The sequence below is a fragment of the Oryctolagus cuniculus genome, chromosome 10, assembly GCF_051225735.1.
Source record: "Oryctolagus cuniculus isolate XC-2025 breed Fujian yellow rabbit chromosome 10, ASM5122573v1, whole genome shotgun sequence".
Classification (NCBI taxonomy): Eukaryota; Metazoa; Chordata; class Mammalia; order Lagomorpha; family Leporidae; genus Oryctolagus; species Oryctolagus cuniculus.
The window spans coordinates 62,466,722-62,489,755 of NC_142876.1; the positions used below are offsets into that span (position 1 = coordinate 62,466,722).

At 43.2% G+C, this 23,034-nt stretch overlaps 1 protein-coding gene across 50 annotated transcripts in view; it reads right to left on the reverse strand.

Annotated features, from left to right (window-relative positions):
* Positions 1–828: 828 nt before the first annotated feature.
* The window catches only part of EPB41L3 (erythrocyte membrane protein band 4.1 like 3), a 267,762-nt gene continuing 245,556 nt past the window's right edge, over positions 829–23,034 (reverse strand). For 13 of the 50 annotated variants that reach the window (XM_070049938.2, XM_070049950.2, XM_070049935.2 and 10 more), the window contains 14 exons: positions 20,590–20,643; positions 18,196–18,231; positions 17,945–18,010; positions 17,303–17,494; positions 10,637–10,711; positions 10,172–10,270; positions 8,389–9,099; positions 7,759–7,881; positions 6,493–6,885; positions 5,760–5,891; positions 4,497–4,595; positions 3,726–3,806; positions 3,339–3,455; positions 829–1,951 (listed from right to left, as the gene is read on the reverse strand). In XM_070049938.2, coding sequence (XP_069906039.2) covers positions 3,345–3,455; positions 3,726–3,806; positions 4,497–4,595; positions 5,760–5,891; positions 6,493–6,885; positions 7,759–7,881; positions 8,389–9,099; positions 10,172–10,270; positions 10,637–10,711; positions 17,303–17,494; positions 17,945–18,010; positions 18,196–18,231; positions 20,590–20,643 — 2,172 coding nt within the window. In that variant the 3' untranslated portion in view covers positions 829–1,951; positions 3,339–3,344. The remainder of the gene's footprint in view (positions 1,952–3,338; positions 3,456–3,725; positions 3,807–4,496; positions 4,596–5,759; positions 5,892–6,492; positions 6,886–7,758; positions 7,882–8,388; positions 9,100–10,171; positions 10,271–10,636; positions 10,712–17,302; positions 17,495–17,944; positions 18,011–18,195; positions 18,232–20,589; positions 20,644–23,034) is intronic. The other 37 variants (XM_070049925.2, XM_070049945.2, XM_070049941.2 and 34 more) reach the window with 25 other exon arrangements.

The window sequence follows — 23,034 nt, forward strand, 5'->3', positions numbered from 1 at the left end:
GTCCACAAGGGTTGGGGCTGGAGCTGGGATCAAGGAAACCAATCCAAGTCTTCTATGTGAGTAGCCAAAATCCAACCATCACAGCTGAGCCATCACTGCTGCTTCCAGGGTCTGCCATGGTAGGAAACTGGAGTCAGGATTAACTCAGGCACTCTAATCAACCTAAAATTTTAATTTGCTGACACTGTGGGCATGAGCCATGACTTGTGCCTAATCAGTTAGAACATGGCCAAGGAGATGGGAAGCCACTCCCTGACTGGGACATCACATGAGATGCCATCTTGTTAGCACACACACTGTCGAGTTTCTCCCTTGTAGCTGGCTTTGAAGAAGCAACCTCCCAGGGACTGCACAACCACCAGGAAATGAGTTCTGCCAATGACCTGACATGGGAGGAAATGCCAGCAAGTGCAGGTACAATGGGTAAGAAGTCTTAGTTTTGATCCTTGACATGAGAGGAGTTTCCCATGAATGAGCTGCAGGATGTGGACTCTGGAGCCAATGCAGGAGAGACAGGCGGCTCTTCAGCAGACTCAAAGCACTCAAAAGCACACAGCCTCTTCCAATATTAAAACTTTGAAAATGAAATTCTTTGATGTATTTTTTAAAGCTTTTATAGGCAACCAAGCAGTCCTATGAACACATTTTGTTCCCAGGTCCCATCCCTGAAAGGACTCATGCATTACATACTGTATGCCCCGTTTTGAAACACTGCAAGGATAAGATATTCCCCTAACACAGATGAATCAACTCTTTGAAGTCATGCAAATACTACCTCTGGGCTGAAAACAAACAATATTGAAATCATTACGCATAGACAACCACAGCTTTCAATGCATTTACCATTTTTTATTTTGCTATGCAGAAACATACATTCACCATGGGCTGGGATGCGGCTGACAGTGTAATGTGGAATATATCTTTCTGAAGGCTATTTATAACTAAACACTAAATAGTCTTAATTACAGTGAAATTCTGTACAGTTTAAGGCTTGGCTCTGAACTAGATTGTAAATAGGGACCGGATTTGGAAATAAAGGACTTTTTTTCAAGTCAAAGAAGAAAAATTAATTTAAAAATACAAGGACAAAAGAAAAAAAAAAAAACAACCAAAGCAACAGGAGCCTATGTTCTCCTGGAATGAAATTTCACCATAATGTAAACTAACAAAAATACAGGTTTTGCTTCCCAAAGTACTGACAATTTACATATTTAGAACTTGTTAGGAAACTCTGGAAAGCTTTTCAGATTGATTGGATCAAAGCAGACGACAAGGAAGAAACCACATTAATATGCTAAAATCAGTACTACCTTATGATGAATTAAATTAGATACACAAAGCAAGAGTATAAGCATTAAATATTTCCAGAGGGTCAGAGAGTCATTAATGTTTATGGGTGAGAGGAATAAACCAGAAGAAACAGGACAAGATTCAAGTTGTTTACTGAATAAAGTCGGTCATTGGCACATCTAATCTGGGGTACATTGGAAACACCGGACCTAGACAGCTTCTAGCATTTTAGAGGAATCTTCATGGATTTGTAAACAAAATTCTGTCACCTAAGAAACTGTAATTTTGTGGAGACTTGAATAATAAACTATGAAAGGCATGAACTGTTTATGTGTTACATGAGATCACGGTTTATACTGTCGGTTATGAACGTGCAGGTATAGCAGAAAACTGAGACATTTTGTGAAAATTAAAAATGCTGCTCTTTTGTAATCTTATCGTTGCTTCATGCAATATCAGTTTAGTGATGCTGATTCAGATTGCTTTATTATGGGAAGATCTCTCTGCCAGTGTCTTTGTCAATGGTCAAGGTCAGTTCTTCTGGATTGAAATTTTCCACGGACAGATGCGAGTCAGTTGGGTTAGAAGAGACAACTCCATAGAGGCTCTGGTTTTCCTAATGGTTTATGTTGACTGGATTCACTTGCGAGCTAAGTTATTCCTGCAGAGAAGAGATGTGATTAGTTACTCACTTGAAAACACTCATGGGTATTTCTCAGATCAAGGTCACAAAAATAAAAGGATCTTGGGGTTACTCAAACATTAAGCCATGTTCGATGATAAGCTTTCTCTTAAATAATTAGAGCACCCATGTGGCTGAAGCCCACTGAAGAAAACCCTTTTTTGGTTTCCTATCTTCCGAATATATAAGGGTACTTCAAAAAGTTTCTTGGAAAATGGAATTAAAGATAGGTTACTTCAGTGCAAAAATTTTTTTGAACCCATGCATATGAGCGGGGTCTTGAAAAAGGTCATGGAAAATATGCACCACGAAGAAATCTATGTGTGGATTTTTTACACCAAAATAAACTTACCTTGCAATTTCCATGCACTTTCTGAAGTACCCGCATGCTAATAATTTGAATACATATTGAATGATTTTTAATTTCTGTTTTAAGAGATGCTATTCATCCATCTATGCGTCTTAAACCAAAGTTAGAAAACTTGTGGACTGAAGTCTCTTCGACATTTTATCACAGAGCCAAGTGTGCAAGTAGCTTGGCTTTTGCATTCAGCGCCTGAAGCCCTTTAAGGGATGTTGACAGCCCCATGAGTTCGTGCACAGCAGGTGAGGACACAGGACAAGTCTGTGCACACAGAGGATGTGGGCTGCTCATGCTGCTGGCCTAGAAGCAACTGGAATGGCATGCACTTTCTGGGGGAGTGCAGGACTGTTGACGGCACTGTTGCCTCTTCTGGAGACACAAAGCTACATTGGGGAGGGGTGGCGGGGGAATCATCCCAAAGAATCCAGGGAAAACAAGACACCCAAAGCAGAGAGCGAGTGCTCAAGATCCCGACTATCAACAAAATGAAACCAATGAAAAACAAACCCCCACCCCAGACAAGGCATAAACAGACTGTATCACCCAACACAGTTGAAGCTTTCAATGGGGGTTACAATAAGTCATCACAAGGGAAAAGGGGTACACTGGGTCTTCTTGGGAGTTGGAACACACAAACTGCACCTCTCACAACAAAACTGCTTTAGCTCTGATTAGGCTGCACAGCAAGGGAAATCCAATTTGACATTTCAAATTTGGATCCCGGAAACAGTGTAGAGACTGGATGACAGCGAACAGCAGCAACAAGACTCAAGCCAAGCCTCTGCTTTCCCTTCCTCCTCTAACTGGCAGTAGAGGCGTGACAGCCCCAAGGACGGGCCCTCCACACACGGGGGAAGCCGGCAGCTGCAAACCGACTCTCCAGTCTGGTGACCCGTGCTAAGAATGCCAGTGAGAGAGCAAAGGAGAGGAGGTAGCAGGGAAGGGTGAGAGGGAAGCGCCCCATGCCACATGCCAGCTTGGAGAGCGGGTGCCACCTCTTACCTCCGGTCAATCCTCTCCATCTTCAGGTGTGATCTCTGTCTCTTTATGGACCACTACTTTGGTCACTGACATGTCAGGGTGCTGCTCTTTGGCCTCTTTAATTGCCTGAGCCAGCGCCTATCCCCGGGAAATCACAGAAGGGCAAAAACAAAAAGGAGGTGGGACATGCATGATCAGTAGCAAGGTGGAGACTTATGGGCTAAATCTAATCCACAATTTACAAATGAGATACAATGATTACGAAAGGAAATCTGAGTCATATACTGGACAGTTAAGTCAGGAGTTTGCTCAAAATATGTGCTGCGCCAGAACAGCATCGGGAGTGGCAGGGCCAACGAGCTTCTGTGTTTCTGTGCCCGGGGTGGTTTACCCTCTCTCACACTCTACCTGGTCGTGGTCGATGTCTGCGTCCCCTGTGATGACAATCCGCTTCTCAATTCTCGTCTCTGAGATGCCTCCTTTCACAGTCTGAAACAAAGAAAGAGGGGCCTGAGGCCGTGTACGCACAGCCGCAACCGCTGTGCAAACAGGGCAGGGGTAGAACACCCTGTGGGGCTCTGAGTGACGCCATTCATTCTTCAGGAACTGAAGCAGAATTCTACGGTGGTCCTTGAACATGTGATGATTCCCACGTGAGGACAGAGGGGAGCACTTTGGGTTCCGAGGGTCAGTGCTCTGGAACACCTACCACATGCCACGGGTGGGCATGAGAGTTGAGCGCAGGCTACCGGAGTACACCCAAGGCCCCCCCAGCCTCAGGGGATTAGTACCAGGACTTCCCTGGATACCAAGTCTGAGGATGCACACTCAAGTCCCTTGAATACAATGGCACAGAATCTGCATATAATCTACACACATCCTCCTGTATAACCTTCAGCCCTGACTAAAACACTCAGTACTTAATCTATATACACAATTATTGGTAAAAATAGTAAGCAAACAATGGACACAGATGCAACTTGTTTTCCTGAGCATTTCGGATCTGCTGAACCCCCAGCATGCCTGTTTTCCCAAGCAGAAACCGGCACAAGGGGACTAGCGCCTCTTGCATCCTGACGGCACTCTCGGCTTCTGCAGCCCAACCTGCCGGAAGCTCTGGCCGAGCCCCTCTCCCTAGCCTGCTCTCAAGCGATCCCTCCCGGCTCCTGTGGTTCGTACTTTGGTGATGTGCGTGGTGGTGGTGGTACTGGTGGTTTCGGATGTGATCGTCTGTGCGCTCATCAGCACGCCCGGCTCCAGGTCAGCACCAGGGTCGACCTAACCAAGCACAGGAAGAGACACACCACAGCTGGGGGATTAGTCTTCCCAAGTTTGCTTTGTAACTTAAAGCCTTAGAATGCATTTTTTTTTTTGACAGGCAGAGTGGACAGTGAGAGAGAGAGACAGAAAGAAAGGTCTTCCTTTGCCGTTGGTTCACCCTCCAATGGCCACCGTGGCTGGTGCACTGTGCTGATCCGAAGGCAGGAGCCAGGTACTTATCCTGGTCTCCCATGGGGTGCAGGGCCCAGGCACTTGGGCCATCCTCCACTGCACTCCCGGGCCACAGCAGAGAGCTGGCCTGGAAGAGGGGCAACCAGGACAGAATCCAGCGCCCCAACCAGGACTAGAAACCCGTGTGCCGGCGTCGCAGGCGGAGGATTAGCCTAGTGAGCCGTGGCGCCGGCCTAGAATGCATTTAAAGCGGCTATGAAGGGTGGGGAGCAGAGGAATAGAGGAAGGCTGGATAAAAGGTACCCAAACACAGCTGGGTCACAGGGATAAATTACACAGATCCACGGCATATCGGTTCCCAACAACCTGCTATACATTTTATAAACAAATGTAAGCTCGATGATTCTAAACAGAAAGAGATAAAAACGTTAATTATCCTGAGTGGAGAAGTGTACATCATATACACTTATTAAACTGTACCCAAATTATCATACTGTACCCTGTATACATGAATAATTAAGAATAATTAAGAAGATAATAATAAATAGTTAAGTACAGAAATCCCTCCCCCAAACCGAACAAGTAATGTGGTTATCTTGCACAGTAACTGCACTGTTCAACCAGTCTGGGAGATACTCCTCAGAGTACCAACTTAGCATAGTCAGAATTAACTCTCATTAAAAACCAGGACTTAGAAATCTGAGCAGTGCGTGGTGGGGTGAATATTTTTTCCTTATCCATGGCCACAGAAGTAGGTTTCTGAGCCTTTTGCTACATTTTGAGACATTGAATACCTTGCTAAGTCACCTGCTGCTCCACCATCAGTAATAACATTTCAATCACTGCCTGGCTCTTGACAGAGATGGACTGGCAGCTGGGTCCTCGAAGCCTCAGGAATGAAATGTCACGCAGTGACAGTCCCACGCATGCACTAAGCTGCAGAAGGGAGTGAAAGCCACGTGCCAGGGCGGGGCTGCACGCCTGTCTCACCTGGGAAGACTCGTAGGTGATGGTTTTTGTTTCCGTGTGAACCACTGGCACTTCCTTAGTAGACATGTCCAGCTTCACTCCTCCTGGGGATATGCTGCCAAAGCTGACGGTCTCCGTCTTCACAGTGGACGACTGTGCCAGTGGGAAGTGAGCAGAATGGCTGTTAGTGTTTGCACACGCTGTGGGGGTTTCTCTCTTCTTTGGTGCTTTGTGCAAGCATGGGTTAATAGGACGTACACATTTACATTATTATGTGAGGGTAAGGAGTCGGGGTAAGGCACACAACACATACAGTTCAAAAAGGTTTCTAGATTCTCTAGTTTTTAATCTGGAAAAATGTTCCCAATAAAAAAAGTGTTTGTAAGAGCAAAGTTATTAATATTCTCCCTCCTCTATCTCAGAAGTTTAACAGAGTAGTGTCAATAAATAAGTGTTTTATTTAATAATTCCTTATAAAGACCAAGTAATGAGCCACTAGTGTTTCTCCCAGATACTGTGGGTAGCTTAGTAAGAGGACAGACATTAAAGATCTGGCACTTGGTGCACTAATAATAAAAAAATGGATCAGATTTTTTAATATGGAGGCCAATACCATGTATCTTCCAGGTTTACTGCTAATAAAAACATTTTCAATGAAAATGGCAAGCATTTCCTGGAGCTCTGTTACCAATTATCACTAACTACGTTTACAGGTGAGCCAAAAGCTGGAAACCATGACGGGGTAACCACTCGCTACCTCAAAATGAGGTTTTTGTTCCAAAGTTTCAGACACGTGGATGGCCGCGCTCTGCTCCTCCTCTCGCTCCAGGGGTGCAGCTGCTGCCTCCTCCTGCTGGGGCGCGGCTTTCTCGGCGTCCTCCCGGCTCTCCTCCTTGGCCCCCTCGGACACCCCCGAGCCCTCCTTGGCCTTAGTGCCGGGCGCATCTGCAGTCGGGGCGGGCGGGGCGGCGGCCTCCACTTCGTCGCCGGCTGCGGAAGAGGCGTCGCCGCTGGCATGCACGATCATCACCCGCCTCTCCTCCACCAGCACCGTCTCCTGCGCCACCTTCTCTGCACCCAGAGGCTGCTGCAGAGGGGTGCTCTCTGCCTCTGCTTCGCTGGGCTCTGGCTTGGCATCCATTTTCTGCTGGGGAAAGACGGTGATGTCAGTGGGACTCTCCATAAACCAGACGTCAAAAAGCACTCAGCACGGTGCATGCAGCCAGCAGGGAGTGTTTATAACCAGAAACACTGCTGCAAGATATAAATTAGCTTTCATTCCTCCCATCAGAATCTCTGTTGCCTGCCCCCACCCCTGACACATGCAGGCCAACCAGTGCTGCTACCTGCTCAGCGAAAGAAACAATGCAGTACGAACACTGGTTTAAAAATAAAACAACAGAAACACAAAACCAAAGCTTTGTGGTGCATTCACATTGGTTTTGCTGCTTGCTTAGACCCACTAGATGAGATAAAATGCTTGTAAACATGAAATGTTATTAGAATTTCTCAACATGGCTGTCTTTTGACCATCTAAAGTATGCTATTTTAAACCAAATAATTCATTTATTTGAAAGGCAGAGAGAGAGAGAGAGAGAGAGGCCACCTGTATTCCCAAATGCCCACAGTGGCTGGGGCTAAGCGTGGGAGCTGGGAACACAACCTGGATCTCCCAAGTGGGTGGCAGGAACTCAATTACTTGAGCCATTAACTGCTGCCTCCCAGGGTCTCCATTCGCAAGAAGCTGGAGTGAGCCGCTGGAGCTGGCACTGCGAATCAAAGCCAGGTACTCCCCCACGGGATATGGTGTCTTCGCCACCGGTCTCTATGCTGGCTCCCCAAGTACATCCTTGGAGCGGAACTAACTGTGGATGGACAGAAACACCAAGCAGGCACAAAGGACAATCCCTGAAGGCACCTGTGAGGTCTCGAAGGCAAAGCCACTTGAATGCAAAACACGAACACACACACATAAAGCAAGGCACAGGCACAAACACGCAGGAGGGAAGCCAGTGGGCACCTGAACCCAGCTCTGAGCAGTGGAGGCAACCCCTCCTATGAACTCTGTTGGCTTTCGGGCAGACTCTAACAAACTGAAGATCTCAGAGCCGTCCATGAGCTTTTCGCCGGAAGCCTGCTTGGTCTGAGTGGACAGAGAAAGGCAGAGTCAAGCACCAGAGACACAGGTCCTCAGCAGAGACACATTCACGGCTTGTTACACACAGCTGGAGGCGCAGGAGAAGGGGAGGAGGAAGGAAGGAAACTAAGAGACGGAGTTCGGAAACGGAAAAGAATGGGAAATAAAATAGCCAACCAGGGTGACCCTGAGCTCTTGGTTGGTAAAGCAGAGAGAGAGAGTTATTAGGAGAAGGGCGGCACCCAGTAAAGCGGGTCATGTTTTTCCTTCATTGCCAGGCACAGCAGCACGATCACATCTTGGGAACGGGTAGCTGGAAATAAACATTTTAATGCCCTCTTGGGACTGCGGTATCGACTGAACCATGAAAAAAACTCAAAAAGCTGGGTTGGCTGCTCTCAACACAAAGCCAAGCAGCAAGAGAAACGGGAAGGTGTGGGGCGGAAGGGGCACTGCCTCAGAACAGGTCATGCTGGAATCTAAAGCTGCGGCGGAATGAGAGCCACTGGTTACCACCACGCGGGACGTGGACGACTCGGTATGGTAATGAGCAGCAGCCACGGTCAAGGCTGGCTCCTGGGAGTATCTCCACTCGGACAGGCTCTTCCGTCGGGGACCGAAGAGGCCCACCTTCAAGACCTCACTCTCTTGCACCTGCTCCGTTTTGCCAAGGCGCAGGCTGTCCAGCCCAGGGTGGCCAGCTGCTTCCAGCCTCAGCTCTGCAGCCTTCCTGGTGTCTTCATCCTCAGGGCTCTGCCGACGAGACTCGGCCTCCTTGATGGGTGCCAGAGATTCTGACAACTTCCGCTTTGTCGTCTGGACCTCGGGTCCTCGCTTGGGTTTCTCACCGGCAAGGGCTTCCAGGCCCTCATATTCCGCCAGGCCGGGGCCCCTCTCCGTTTTCAGAGGTGTTTCCAGTGTGGAGGGCGGCTCTGCTTTTTCCCCCTCCTTGGCTTTCCCAGTCATGGTCACAACTCTTCCGGAGACGGTGTCATAGGACTTTCCTAGCGTGTATATCTTCTGCTTGCTTTCTTCTTTCAAGTGCACTTCTCGGGCCAAGTCATGGAGGCCGTGCATGTCAAGGGAGCCAGATTTTAACATGTCGGCTGGGAGGTCACCAGTTCTACTGCTCACCGTCACCACCTTGTAAGTGACAATCTTTTTCAAATCACCATCAACTACCTCAGTGGGTATTTTGTCTACAATAACCCAATCCTCTGTGCCCTATATTTGAAATATAAAAGCTAAATTAGAAATTCTGATGGTTATCTCATTTCTAAAATAAGAACCTTTTAAGAAAATCAGGGCAAGAGCTACAGGCAGGCCTGAGGTGGGGCTGCACAGGACGGGCAGTGTAATAATTAACAGCTGCATTCTCTTCTCATTGGAAATTTACTAACTATAACCTTCAACCTGGAATATACTCTTTAGGCAGAATTACACTTTCAGATTTCTCGACATGAACATGCTTTGGTGGTCAATATTGCAAGAAATATATTTGATCTTGTGATTAACTATGGTCATTTTATATTTCAAGATTACAAAACATTACTGAAGTCATTATTACAAGTTAGTTTCTGTATGTGAACACAAAAGAACAATTCTCTGTGTTAAATATACTGTATACTTCAAGTACAAGGATACTTCAAAAAGTCTGTAGGAAAATGCATTTAGAAAAAGTGTATTTTGGTGCAAAAAGCTTTGAAATCCATGCAGTTTTTTTCACTTTACGCATCTTCCAGGAACTTTTTGAAAACCCTCATTCTCACAAGAACTTGCCAACGTTATTCACATTTTTGTACTTATAATTTTCTGTGTTTGTGAGCTGTACTTCCTTTTGTTGGTATCTGACTCCACTAGAGCAATTACCTGATAAATATCGTGTGTGCCTGAGTTCTAGGCACTTCCATGAAATAGCTCCCATTGAGGGACACTGTTGGAGACTTGTATAAACAGATCACAGCCACGTGTGCAGTGTGCAAATTTATTTACAACTGAAGTTCACTGTCTCAGTAGCTTCTTCCCCACTTTCCTCAATGTGAATCCCAGTACGGCAGAAGAAATGAAAGTCTGTATTCAGATGTCACTGGGCAGTTGACTAGCCTCATAGCTTACAGAAGGGAACCAGGAGCGGGTGAGTGCTTTGGTTTACATTTTAATCTAGGATGTTTTCTACATTCATATTTACGGTAGTCTGAAAACTTGAATCTAGAAATAGCATGTGCCTTAAGGAAAATGACTACATCTTGATTACATGCTGGTGCTGGGTTAAATGAAATGAATTGAAAAAAATAACCTCTAGGGTCGCTGGGACAGTTTTCTGGAAAATGACTTGACGAGAGGTAACCATAGAGTCAGCAGAGCCTCCTTCCTGCATTTTCTTGATCACACTCGGCTATGGGAAAACCAATAAAAGTTCAGAGCTTTCAAAATCAATCAAGGTCAGCTACAGTACAGTAAAGAAAAACCAACTGTGGGTAAAAACAGGCAGTGAAGTTTCACTAAGACAAAAGTACAATCATGGTGCTTCAATGACAACATATAATCACCTAACAGAAGCACAAGGAAGTGACATGTTACAAATAATGAAAATACTAAGGAAATTCCTTTGTCTTTTCCCTAGAATTGAAGCAAAACTTATAGACCCACCTTACTTTTAAATGAGAGAAATTTAAACAGGAAAATAAAACTAAAGACATTTTAATAATACTGAAGTCTGAACAGCAATTCCTTCTACAAAGTCCTTGATGTTTATTTTTACCTGAGACTCAAGGAATGAAGAGCTTCCTTGTTGCAAAAATATAACTTTTTCAGAAATTTCTCTTTCTTCTTTGGTCTGTTTGAATAAAGGGGGTTGGGTTGGAGAAGAGGAAGTAGACAGTTTCCAAAAAGGCAAGTTAGGAAGTGAGTTCTTTTATTGTATTAAAATCTATACTCATGATACTCATTCAAACTTTTAAAGAAGTAAATTATTATTTGTTAATTTGCAAAATGGACCGAAACTGTCTCCAATAATTATTTCCAAAGGCAACAGATCCCTTCCTGAAACTTGGAGATTTATACGACTCAACCATTTCTCATTTCCACAAACACAGAACATATATGAGTGACAGAAAGGGCTTCTTGGTAGCTGAACAGTGTTTTTATGTTAGCTACCTGTAAGAGCATAAAAATGAGTGCTTAAAAAATGAAATGTTAAAATTTAAAAATTTACGTTAGGACTAAATTCTCACTTATATTTCAGATGAGTGATTGCATTCCCCATTTATGTGTTGCATGTTAGGAGTAAAGTACACACAAGGTCATTGGATTAATGACTAATTTCAATAAACTAAGTTATACTTAGATTTATTTACTTTCTCACAAATAAACAAAAAATACTCAAAGTTATGCCTTTATCTGAACTTTTATAACAATCTAAGTGAATACTTTTTAAAGCCAATTGCAAAATATTTTGGCAAGAAACTACACCAAATCCCATTTTTCTTTAACATACAGCATTTCAAAACATTAACTATTTTAAGATAGGCACTAGTTTTTTACTTTTTAAAAGATTTATTCATCTAGTTGAAAAGCAGAGTTCTAGAGAGAGATGGAAAGACAGAAATCATCCACTTTCCGGTTCACTCCCCAAATGCTTGTATCAGCCATGGCTAAGCCAGACTATAGCCAGGAACCAGGAACTCCATCTGGGTCACCTATGTTGGAGGAAGGAACCCAAGCACTTGGGGCATCATCTGCTACCTTCCAGGCACATTAGCAAGGAGCTGGACCAGAAGTACAGGTAGGACTGGTTCCCTAGTAGCAGCTTAACAGGCTGTGCTACAAACATGCACTCCTGGTTTTTTACTTTTAAGCTACTTTTTCTTTAGCATTAAGTAGGCATAATCCACATGGTCATCCATTAGCCACCAAGCCCATCTCTGCACAGTTACATGCAGAGTAGGGACAGGAAGTTTTGTTTGGAAGATTAATCTATAAAACAATCATGGAAAATCATTCCAGGAAAACGGAATTCTTTAAATAAACCTTATCATTGTGAACATAATTCTATGAGAACTCTTTAAAATTCCTGTTTGCCCACAAATCCACCAGCACTACATTTAATCATCTGCCTGCCAGAGGTTGTAATGGAACATCTGGACTGTTCTCCTGCAGGGCCCACTGACGGATTTTGATGGCCTCATTCCCATGTCATCCTTTCTAATGATAGACAAGTCCTTTTCAAAGGAGAAAAAAAAAAATCCCTCTCCTGCTGCATTTTGAAGGCAGGTATCGGAAAAGATAAAATGTACCATGTGGAATCATTAAATATAGATTTTTTTTAAACTTTCAATCATAGCCTCTTTTTCAAATGGAAATGAGAAACAGGAACGAAAGGTCAAAATTATAGGTATTTTTCAGAATAATACTGCTAGAACTCTAATTATAATCACTGAGTTTAATATTATTCCTCAGACAGAAAAGTTAAAAAAAAAAAACAAAAAACCAGCAGCCAAACAGTGGTTTTTTCAGCCTATCCTGTTGTCTGAAACCAAATAATTTTAAAGATGTCTGTGTCTTATAACTGGCTACATTCAGAACTGTGTATGTCTAACAATAGACACAGGTAACACAAGGGCATAGAGTCTTAGAACTGATTGTATGCTGGTTATGGTCAACCTCCTAACCAGTTGGTTCAGCTAACAGACAGGTAAAGAGGTACTGGCCACTTCCTTGAGTTACTGCTATGGTTTGGGCCTGGTCTGTCCCTCAAGGGTTCATGTGATGGAACCTTGGTCCCAAATGAGGCAGTATTAAGGGCTGGGGTACCTCGAAGAGGTAGGGGCCTAGTGGGAGGTGATGATGAGGTCATGGGGGCACTGCCTTAGAGGGGATTAATGCCAGTTTATGGGAGGGAGGGAGTTTTCACAAGAGTGATTTGTTACAAAGAAAGTGAGAATGCCCCCTGAACTGCTAAGATTTCTGTCTGGCCATGTATGGCTCCTGCTCACACCCCTCTATGATGCCACCCACCATGATGTGAGGCAGCCCAGCAGGCCCTCACCAGAGTCCACACTCAGGGGCTGCCTAAGCTTGGACTTTCAGCCTCATGAACTAGAAGCTAGATAAATCTCCTTTATTTACACAGTACCCAGCTTCAGGTATTTTATTACAGAACAGAAAATGAATGCTAAGACAATTACTTAAACATTCATCTCTATACATGTTCAGGAAACATGGCCTTATTCTGATATGCAAAATTCACAAAGGTGTCATTCGCTCTAATGTGATGACGGGTTTCTACAAATGCATCTTGGGATGTAGCTGAAATTTCAAACAGAGAATCCAATGAGATAACGAGAATTGACTGTGCTAAGCACCTAGCCCAAGAAATTACTGTATAATCACTCTACTGTTCATTTAAAAAAGACGACAATACTGGTGCTGTATAGGCACTAATGGGTGTTGTGTTTTGTGATTTAGAACCTTTAGGTATTCAAGTAACCATGAAGGAACACATTTCTAGCTTTGACCTGGCCTTGGTGGGAAAGGCCTTCATGGGAAATGACTGGGCAGAGGACTCACCTGGCATCTCGCACACACCGTACACCAGTCCTTCCCATGTCTGCCAGGCGCTGTATATGGGTTTATTTGTCTCTTTCCCAAAATTAATGATTTGATATTATCTGCTGCCCTGAGGCATCCTTGTTATTTGTTTGATATTAACTTAAACATTTGAAACTTGTAACCACTGGCAATCAAATCCCCATTTTACATAGCAAACATAAAATTCTTACAATATAATCATCATTATTAGGTCATTATATGTATTTCTAACTTTAATTTTCTTCTAATTGTTCATAAACTGTTCACATTTTATAGAAATAATATTACTTAGAATTCAACCACTATGGGTACAATAATGAAAATATGTTTACATTAAAATCAAAAGTCACTAGATTTTTTCCCCCAAAATATAATTTTATCAAAGATTTAGTGAGGAAAAAAAAAACAAAACCAACTAAGCTTGGGATTGTAAGACTTGGGTCATTGGATCTAAGTTTCTTCCCAATTATGACACAAATATTACTACTTTACTTGGGATATCAATTTAAAAAATTAAATATTTCTATTAACAAATAACTGAACCTCTTTCTAAACTGGTTGATTACTGTGTAATTAAAGTGGGCCATATAAACACAGTGATATCAAATTAATAATTTGCTTTGAGAAATGCCTCCTCTTCAAAATAAAATCTTCAGTTATGTGCTTGTAAATCAATATGCTATGTACAAGAGGGCTTCAGAAAGTTCATGGAAAATGTACATTATTGTTTAACTCCATTTTCCATGAACTTCTTGACGTACCCTTATATGTGCATAGCTGGGAGGAGGATATGATGTTTTTTTGTGCTCTTCAGAAAACAAGTGACAGAAGCCATGATTTTTCACATAGGAACCGGCAATAATTTAGAGCATAAGAATTCTAGATTCTTCTTAAGGCTATCTTCAGGGTCCTCAACTGGATTACAAACTTGGACGTCACTGATGACCAGGAGGTCATGGAGGAGAGAAGGGACTAGACGGACCCCTCTGCCTGGCCTGCCTGGGGAAGCAGAGCACTGGCCACCTCGAGAGATCGCTCTTCCTCTGGACTTAAAAGTTCCTTATAGCTGGTTTTTTCAGAGCACCTTTGACAACCAAGGTTAACTGGCTGTGTTTTCATGAAGTTTGTCTTTATACCCAGCCATGCTCTCCCTGTCGTTTCTTCTGTGTACAGTGGCAATGGAGCACTGCGGAACTGTGTGACCACTTGGCCGAGACATGGAAGCACTAAGACAGCCATTGGTCTCGCCAGTTTGTACAACCAAAGTGCACTGTTCTTCTGTAGAGGACATTTTCCTTCTATCCTTTAATCAGGCGGAAAAAATTCCTTCCTTGGCCTTCTCCAGTTTTCCTGGAAAATACATTAACATTTGGGGAAAATTCAGAGTAGTCAATGTATCACCTCCTTAAATTATTAGTGCTCCTGGGTGCATCCAATGTCATTTTCTAAGATTCAGGATTGAATTCGAATTAAAAGTATTGTTAGTCTAATGGCCCAGACTTTTAAAGTTCTCTGGTTCATTAGTATCACCCCTTAACTTCTCTAAGCTATTGCTCAAATTATCATTCCAAGTGGCCACCAGCTACTATTTTCTTAAACAACAGCATGGGAAGAGAGGATTGGCTTTTTGGGTGTGTGTTTTTATTTTTTAAAGTCTATTTATTTTGTGTTTTTGTAACTTAGTTCCATATCTGACATCTTCTGAGCTGGTGTGTTATTTCCAAAAGAGATAACAAAAATAGGGTTAAGACAAACTTGACCAATTACAATAAAATTTTTGAGAGCATGGCTGATAAATGATATTCTTAATAATGCAAGGTATATTATACTTAATCTGAATGTCAAATGTTGGTCCCTAGAAATACAAGCAATTTGAATTTGAAATGGTGTTAAATGGTATAGGAATGCTTTGATTGTGTACTTTTCATTTATTCTGCTTATTAAAGGGCCCTGTTCATACTAATTCACACAGATATTTGCTCTCCCCTTTCCAGCTGGGACTGGAGTTGTCATGAATACAGGGTGTTCTGGTCACTTTTGATAAACAGATTTCAAAGGAGGCTGAGAAAATGATCAGCAAAGAGTGTAATTTGATTCTTATTCCCCAGTAAGGACTTATACATTGTAAGTAGACTGCTATTTAAAGGATTTTTCTCCCTTAAAGGCCTAAGTTTTAGCTTTTTATTCTGCCTCTAGTTCCTTCCTTGACAACTGTCTCACAGTACAGAGGGGACCTGATAAGGACATTAATCAATATCAGGCTAGAAGGCTGCCTTTTTTATGGCTCCTTTTGAAAGACAGATAAAGCCAGATGATACCTAACAGGAAACAGTCAAATTAACACTGCAGCCATTTGTGGGTCCCAGACAATGGGAGCTTTCACGTCCTACCTGCTAGGTTCTCACCCACTCTGGCTGCATTTAAAGAGTGTTCTCCTACTATATTCTTAAAAGTTGTACCTTATGAAATTTGTATTCCTTAAAAAAAAAAAAAAAAAAGAGTGCTCTCCTAGATCTAAGAATGATACTTAAAAAAGGTTCTGGGCCCTGCTTCGCCCTTTCAAAAAATCAAGTAAAACTGATTACAAATGCATTAAAATAACCAGTTACACACAAAAATCACTCATCACTCCTGTAGAGGCCTGGCATTAGTATCTCGGAGTAAAATGTGTCCTGAGATGCTGTCAATGTCAGATCACCACTGAACCAGTACCCAGTCTCCACAGGCCTCACTTTGCAGCTGACGAGAGACATGCACACAGGAAGTGTTTCTAACGCAGCAGCAGAAGGAAGTGCATTCAGAACAGGTGACTGTTAGGCAGGAAGTTAGGTATGAGCTTATGTGTGTGTGACAAAGGCCTCCGGAGAAGACTTCTACGTCCAGCATATGCATCTACATCTCAAAGTTATCCCGATAATGCTTCAGGGGCAGCCCAGTGTTCCCATCCTGCCCTGCCCCCTTCTACCTGATAACCTACCAGGTGGAGATCCCCACTCCTTCTGCCTGACAAATCTTCCACAATCTCCCAGATGCAGCCCAGTGTCTGCATTTCAAACACCCTGCTCCGATCCCCATTCTCTAGGGGGTCCTGCTCACCCTTCCTCTGAACCCAGGACGGTGCCAGCTAGGCTTCCTCCTGTCTGATACCTTCAAGGAAAAACTCAGATAGGAGCTTACAGTCATAAAATCCGTTGTTTCAGGAGGAGATGTGTGAAGACAAAGACCCATCTCCTTAAAAACCCCCGGCCTCAACCAGACTGCGTGCTCAGCCCTCTGCCTCTCTGCTGAGCCGCCGCCTGGCCTGGTCCGGTGTAATCTCTCTACTCAATCATGTAACCTTGCTCCTCCCTCCCCACCCCAGTCTCTCAGGCTCTGTCTGGAGGGGTGCCCATCCACCCTTACAGATGTCCCTTCCCTAATAAACCTTGCTATTTTACCTCCCACTACTCTCTGTCTCACGCCTGAATTCTTTCTTGCGGGAAGACAAGAACCCTGCAATTTCTCCGGTAACAGTGACGACTTGCTAAGATCCTGTCTGTGTCTCCCAGCTGTCCCATCTAGGACTATGGTCAAAGCCAGCTGGCGCATGGACTCTGGTGTCCCCGGGGCTCCCTGATCTGAAGCACCATCGGATGCCACTGCTTGCTCCTCGGCCACCGGCTCAGTTTACTTGGCATCTTTCCTGGGGAGCACTGAGCATCTCAGCTCAGGTTAGACACAGGCAAGAGGTGAGATTCTCTCCTCCACAGTTCACCAAATCCCCTCCCCGTCCCACAGCCGGCAGAGAAGCGACTCTAGTGAACATAAGACAATTCCAGCCCAAAGTGGGGACACTGACCTCTTCAGGGACAAGCGGTTCGATCATGGGTGCGTCCTCCTGCCTGGCGGCCAGGCGCACTGGGGAGGTGGAGAGTCTCTTTTCCCACTCATTGGTTACGGCAGTGTCTGTTGAGGTTTCTAGGAAAGTTCTTTTCAGCTCACTAATGTTGGTTTGATGTTTCATCAGTTCGTCTTGAGTTTTATCTAGCTCCTATGTTCAGGACATAAAGAATTCAACAGTCAATGCTTTACATTTGCTTTGCTTTCAGCTCTTTTTCTTCTTTCAAAATAATGTCAACCTCATTAGTAGTCAAAATAAAACAGACTTCTGATCAGGGCTCATGACACTACCACAAACACTCTGGTGAAAATGTGATATTTCCACGGAAAGGAGCAAGAGAAAATCTAGTTCACACAAGCATGAAAATCAAAAGGATTTTAAAAGGTAAAGAGTACAATTCACATGTAGCCAGAGAGAATGAAAATAAATACACACACAGGAGAAGGGTTCTATATCTAGGAGAGAACAAGGAATCAGAGAAGTCATCCACATATGAGCAGGTGAGCACACAGTTCATGCATCATGGTACAAGCCCACAGGTATGTCACTAAACGGAAAACACCACACACAGGACATGCACTGGTATATACCAATACCAACCTCTAACATAAGATTACTATGTTTGACATACACATTTTCACCCTTTATTCGCTTAATCAGACTATTCTGAAAAAAGTGGAGAAGAAAGGGAAAGGTAAGGGATTCAGTAGTCAAGGGAACAGACGCCACCCTACACACGGCACCAACAGCATGGTAACAGCTACGGAGCATGCTGCAAGATCTGAACACTGGAGACAAACAATGACTCTTACACACCGGGTTTGGTTTTGGTTTTGTTTTTAATTTTCTACCTGTGCCTTGAGCTCTGCATCTTCCTCCTGGTCCGACTGCCAGCATCAGGAAAGAGCGGGAGATAAAGTCTTACCATGCAATTTACTCTAAGACCGAAGACCTATGGCCTCTATAAATCTGCTGAAGGCGGGCACTAGCAATGGCATCCTTGTGCAGGGTTAAATGTGCACATCGTTACTCACAAACCACACATTCTCACACACAAAGGAGGTGGCTGAGTGAGAATACACGAGCCAACCAATCCTCGTTCAGTGGGCCTTTGGCATTGTGATGAACAGATGCCCGTGCTTGGGATGGCCCCAGCAAGGGCTTGTCACGCTGTCTTTGATGAATTCTAAAAATGGGTCAGGAACCCCAGGGAGCCAGATTAAAACTGCAGTTGACAAGGGTGACGATGACCACACAATAATGAGGGCTCCTCTGCAGGGTAAGAATGCTCACAATAATCCTGCGAGATCAACTATTATGATCCTCGGCTTACAGACCAGAGAACTGAGGCTCAACGAGTTCAGTGTCGAGGCCTTGATTTTCTTGAGTCTATACACTTAACAATAAATTTGGGAGGGAAGAAGACTAACACATGAAAAGCAAGGAAGTTAAAAAAAACACTAAATAGAATCAACCATGCCATCATTTTCTTTAAAATGTAGACAGGACAATTTTTGAATTTTTGAGAAATGAATATTGATCCCAAAGCCAAATTCATTGTCCTGAGTTTTCTAATTTCAAGGAGCTGTCTAATCATTGGGTTGCTTTTATTAGTGCCGGTAACTGGGTAAGCAGGGCAAGCCACACATGCATGCAGTGGTGAAACTGCACTTCTCACCGTGGCTGGCTTTATGCCTCTATGGAGCCAAGAAGAGGCCCAGAGTGAAAGTAGGGGTGAGCAACAGGTCCTGTCTAAGCCAGGGGCCTTAAATCACAGAGTCCCCTGGGGTGCATTTTCTTGACTGTCAGTGGGAACAAGACCGTCTATTCTGTATACCCCAAGCTGTACCACTCATGCGCTGGTCACCTCAGAGGGAGGGGAGCGTTGCAACAGTGTGACAGCACACATGAGCTTACTGCTCCGAGAAACACGCTCATTCCTATGGGTCTGTGAGGGCCACTAAGCCTCACAATCTGATGGCTCATGTAGTTGCTTACATGTTTTAAATGTTACATAGTAAATTTTAAGTCAAAGTACTATTAAAACATTTTTCATTTAAACCACACATTAGGATTCCAGTGAAATTTATTGAATATATTAACTTGTACTCACTATAAACTCCAGGTGTATTTTTGTGATATTTGGCATAGAAAGTTATTAACATGTAATAGATTTATATAGTTGCTTAAAACAATTTGGATAATAGTTTGATAACACTGACATCACAAAATTATGATTTTTAAGCTTTGAATATAGAACACTGGCATATCATAGGAAAAAAAAAAGCCAGTATGTAATCTTTGCTCTGAAGACATTAGGTTACAGTTAAGTGATCTACAAGTACCACTTAACATTTTTAGTACTTCCCAAATGCTAAACCAGAACATGTTGTGATTGGATGACATGAAAGATAATGTATAACCCAAAGTAAATATCACAAAGGAAAAACTCAATTCTGCTAACACTTTGAGAAATGAACATCTTGATTTCTGTCACTATAGAGAAAACCCTGTTTTCCAGAAATTTTAATTACTTGCTTGTAGGAAAGCTTTGGGAAGCAGCCTGAGTTACACACACACACACACACACACACACACACACACACACATATTTAATGTACTGTAAAGAATGAGGAAAGAAGAAACGACAGCATAGTCTATCTCCTGTCACTGCTCAATGTGACTGCATTTCTCTTCAATAAAAATACAAACAGTAATTTGCTAATTTTCTTTTCCTTATAGAATTCACTTGTTACGAGTTATCCTTATCTATAGCCAAAGGCTACCAAAATGAGTTATGAAAGTATTCTTTTAACAAGTTGACCATTTGGGATTTTAAAATACTTGTAGATCTGTATCCAGGCAATACGTTAATTAAATTCATTGTGACCCTTCTTCCCACTCATCATAGCTATCAAACAAATAGCCTCTCATTTGAGATAAGAGGATACTGTTTTTTTTGTTTTTTTGTTTGTTTGTTTACAGTTTAGGCAAGTGGCCCTCAACAGGTGATTCCAACATTAGCAGAGTCAATGCATCTGCCTGGGAACTTAGTAGAAATATAGATTCTGGAGAACTTCCAGGTGATTCTGACTGATGGGTGCCAGAGCTTGAGAACCGCTGGTCTAACAATAAAAACACACTGAACTCCCACTGTTGAGATCAGAATGCATCTCCACCACACAGCTCCTATGCCTGGTCCTTACACGCCGAACACCCCGCGAGGCCACCCTCAGCATACCAACCTCGGTGGCAGTGGTTTCCCCGTCGGCTGCCGTGTCTGTCCGCTCACTGTCAGTCTGGTGACCACACAAGTGATCAGATCCCGGGAAGAAGGCAGGGACAGAAAATAAACCAAGCTGGTCAAATAGGGTATGGCACAAGTCAAACCGTTCCCATTCTTTCTCAGGGACCTGTAGCACTCTACCTTCCCACAAGAATGCAGGGGCAAGCCAAAGCGAGAGAAGAGCAGAGCTAGGTGTCATCGACAGAGCCCACTCCGAGGAAGACCCGAGGCACGCACCACCTGCAGGGCTGCAGGGCCTGCATGGGCCGCGCTGGCCGGCCTGCTCCTAGGTCCCAGAAAACCAATTTGTCATCCCCTCCCCCCCACTCTTGTCACTAAAACCCCAGTACAGCTCTCCTAAAAATGCTTAATGCAAATAAAATCGATGTGTGTATTTTTCTATTCTAGTAAAATGTCACATCTGAAAGGTAAATGAAAATTAACATCAAAGCTACTGTAAACAGTCACTGGACTTTCAGCCCCTCATTTATACCACTGGGAGAATTTACATCCACTGATGAACATCAGGCTGTCTGCATTACCTATCAATTATAAAAAGCACATGCCAGTGACTCACAGGCATATGTTTTTTGTAATGATACATGGAACTCCACTGCAAGTAGCACTGCTAACAGATAGACTTTTAAAGACCAGGTGTTGTTTATTTGGCCCCCACCCTCCAACACAAAGAGGTTTATCAAAGCACATATTTAAACACCTTGTTTCAAAAGGACCATTCAAATAAACAATAAAGAGAAAGAGAGACATCTACTTGGAAACAAATAAAACAAAGCACAGCATCTGATAGAGTCTAGGTTTTCAGGAATTAGAATGGGAATTTCAGGATTGGCCTATAATCTGTTTCATAGAGGTTTATCATTTAAAATAAAAACAATTTTCTTTTGAGTAGAGCCCTGGGCATTGAAATTGGGACATAATCCAGATGCCCTAATATTGACTGACTTTCCCTCCATGAATATTAATAAGATTCCATCGATCAACGATTGGGGGTTAATATTTTGGTAAAAAAAATCAGAACTGGGGGTTCTCCATGAGCCTGCCTCTGAAAATCACCTCTCATTCCCACTAACAAGGCACAATAGGGACAGTGCAATCTTCACTGACATAACTCTGGCCAGGGTGATTTCTTGGCACTAAGTCTTTTTAGAGATTCATTAAAAAAAAAAAAAAAAAGGAGTGGTGTGTGCACGAGGATGGCATTTTTACTCCAGGAGGCTGATGAAGAGTGTGTCGTAGGCACAGTGTCACGAATGGGCCACCTTGGTTGACAACTGGGGCATGGGGTGGCTGTGAGTTTTCTTATAAGCGCGATCATGGCTATGGTCTTAGCCCAGCCCTACCGACTGACAGCCTAGTGCGAATCAGCAAGACAGGTCACTCACTGTTCAAGTGTATGGAATCAGAGATCTTAGACATTCAAGAACAAATAAGAATGACCTGCGCTGAGTTTGGTAATGAGTTGTGCCACACACTTTTAAAGTACTTGGAAGAATTTCTCTTTCCATTATTTCCCTCATGGCTTCCAAATGGACATCAGTAACATTCGCAAGCGTTAGAGTGCATCACAGTGAAGACTGACAGGAGCCCAAATCCAGGCTGCTCCAGACTGCACACTGGACATGTTTGCTATTTTCATCACAGTTTTCTTCTTGGAAGGTGGGGAAAGGAAGAGCCCCAACCCATCAGGCAGCAGATACTAAGTGCTCCATATAATGGCTGACGTGCACAGAGCTGAATTACGGAATAACTGTTGCATCTGATGTAACATCAATCATCATATAACACTGTGAGATCTAGATATTAATATGACATTATTATTACTACTGTTTTCCTAGATAGAATCTAATAGCTCAGGCTGTATCTTAATTTCCTTAGATTCCTATTGAGAGAGTCTGATCAGTTAACAGCATGGTGTCTGATCAAGAGTCAATAAATGAAGTAATAAAAGCTGAAAACACAGGTTTTAAGCTTTCCTAACAACCGTTACCTATGTCACCTACTGTAGCTACACAAAATTGCACATGTACAGTACATCATGAACGATGTCTACACAATTTGAAATGTGATAAATCAGCTGATCAACTATTTTTTCCCTCCAGATCTGAGTTTGTCTCCATTTTTCAGTGTTATCAAAAAACCACTCAGAAATTCACACGGAATTATATTCTAGGGTATAGTGAGAGATGCTCATCTTATGATTCCTGGTATCTGACATTCTGCCCCTTCTGAAAACAAAAGAATGGTTGCCCAACAACTTTATAGTTTGACATTAGTAAGCTTTTTTCTACAGGGTTTTCCTTTTGAGGAAGGCTGGAACTAATTACACCACTCTAACGGGTGAAAACTGTAAGCAGTGATAGAATATTTAAACAGAATTATAATC